Raw genomic sequence first — 2213 nt, 5'->3', positions numbered from 1 at the left:
GTCACCTGTACACCTCACCTGTACACCTGGTCACCTGTACACCCTGTCACCTGTACACTTCACCTGTACACCTGGTCACCTGTCACCTTTACACCAGTCACCTGTACACCTCACCTGTACACCTGGTCACCTGTACACCTCACCTGTACACCCTGTCACCTGTACACCCTGTCACCTGTACACCTGGTCACCTGTACACGTCACCTGTACACCCTGTCACCTGTACACCCTGTCACCTGTACACCCTGTCACCTGTACACCTGGTCACCTGTACACCTCACCTGTACACCTCACCTGTACACCTCACCTGTACACTTCACCTGTACACCTCACCTGTACACCTGGTCACCTGTACACCTCACCTGTACACCCGGTCACCTGTACACCTGGTCACCTGTCACCTTTACACCTGTCACCTATACACATCACCTGTACACCCTGTCACCTGTACACCTCACCTGTACACCCTGTCACCTGTACACCTGGTCACCTGTCACCTTTACACCTGTCACCTATACACATCACCTGTACACCCTGTCACCTGTACACCTCACCTGTAGGCCTCGTCCAGGGACAGCTCCATCCTCTTCATGATGTAAGCGATGGCGATGGTGGCGGAGCGGGAGACACCTGCCAGGCAGTGGACCAGGACTCTGGAGTTGGACGCTTTGGCTTTTTCTGGAACACAGCAGAGTTCTGGCTTAGCCTCCAGAACCTTACCTGAGGACAGGAAGTCCTGCGGGACACTCACCTATGAAGTCCACGGACCGGTCCAACCAGGGCAGGATCTTCTCACAGAACGAGTCGTTGACGGGAACCCGCAGGAAGTGAGACTCTGGGATGAAGTCCGGTTTGGGGCAGGTGTTGCTGACGTTCAGAACGTAGGAGATGTTGTTCTGCTGCATCAGGTCCTGTGGAGGACAGGAGACCTGGATCAGGACCATCAGGACCATCAGGTCCTGTGGAGGACAGGAGACCTGGATCAGGACCATCAGGACCATCAGGACCATGAGGGCCATCAGAACCATCGGGACCATCAAAATTAACAGGACCATCAGGACCATCAGAGCCGGATCAGGACCATCAGGACTAGATCAGGACTGAAGGGCTCACCTTGTTCAGGGCGTCTCTCTGACAGCCCAGGTACAGGTTGGGCAGGATCCGGGTCGGTCCGATGGTGGAGACAGGGAGGCAGGGCTGAGACATGCAGGACGGAACTGGACCGGACTTGTCCTCACACAGACCCGGGAACAGGTTGGAGAACTCTGAGAATCCACCTGAGAACAAGACAACAACCTTGAGCCGGAACAGAACTGGTTCAGGTTCAGAACCTGTATGTGGTTCAGGTCCTGATCAAATGGATCAGAACCAGGTCCAGACTCACCTGAGAGCAGGTGGACGGAGGGGAAGGACCGCTCCAGTTTCACCAACAGAACACTGAGGAACGAGTCAGAACCCAGAGAGGCCGGGTCCGAAGAGTTCTGATCGTAGACCACCACCTGCTGACCAGCCTGCAGGTCCAACTGAGACAGAACCAGAACCAGAACCAGAGACATGTTGGACCTGAACCAGAACATCCTCTATGGACCTGTCACATAGACACGTCTTCAACTGTCCCCAGCTGTCCTCACCTGTCCCCTCCTCATCTGTCCTCACCTGTCCCCTCCTCACCTGTCCTCACCTGTCCCCAGCTGTCCTCACCTGTCCCCTCCTCATCTGTCCTCACCTGTCCCCTCCACACCTGTCCTCTCCTCCTCATCTGTCCTCACCTGTCCTCACCTGTCCCCAGCTGTTCTCACCTGTCCCCTCCTCACCTGTCCTCACCTGTCCCCTCCACACCTGTCCTCACCTGTCCCCTCCTCACCTGTCCTCACCTGCCCTCACCTGTCCCCTCCTCCTCATCTGTCCTCACCTGTCCCCTCCTCCTCATCTGTCCTCACCTGTCCCCTCCTCACCTGTCCTCACCTGTCCCCAGCTGTCCTCACCTGTCCCCTCCTCACCTGTCCTCACCTGTCCCCTCCTCATCTGTCCTCACCTGTCCCCTCCTCATCTGTCCTCACCTGTCCCCTCCTCATCTCTCCTCACCTGTCCCCTCCTCACCTGTCCTCACCTGTCCCCAGCTGTCCTCACCTGTCCCCTCCTCACCTGTCCTCACCTGTCCCCAGCTGTCCTCACCTGTCCCCTCCTCACCTGTCCTCACCTGTCCCCTCCTC

The 2213-nt window shown here is 57.2% G+C and overlaps 1 protein-coding gene across 4 annotated transcripts in view; it reads right to left on the bottom strand.

Moving 5' to 3' along the window:
- dusp16 (dual specificity phosphatase 16) overlaps positions 1-2213 on the bottom strand; it is a gene marked incomplete at its 5' end in the record, with an annotated part of 10726 nt that overhangs the window by 5043 nt on the left and 3470 nt on the right. For 2 of the 4 annotated variants that reach the window (XM_014028167.1, XM_014028168.1), the window contains 4 exon segments: positions 555-678; positions 752-959; positions 1114-1277; positions 1385-1523. In XM_014028167.1, the coding sequence (XP_013883621.1) occupies positions 555-678; positions 752-959; positions 1114-1277; positions 1385-1523 (635 nt within the window). 4 annotated transcript variants of the gene reach the window in all.

This window comes from Austrofundulus limnaeus, unplaced genomic scaffold (assembly GCF_001266775.1).
Source record: "Austrofundulus limnaeus strain Quisiro unplaced genomic scaffold, Austrofundulus_limnaeus-1.0 Scaffold723, whole genome shotgun sequence".
Taxonomy (NCBI): Eukaryota; Metazoa; Chordata; class Actinopteri; order Cyprinodontiformes; family Rivulidae; genus Austrofundulus; species Austrofundulus limnaeus.
This window is presented reverse-complemented; position numbering and strand designations above follow the sequence as displayed.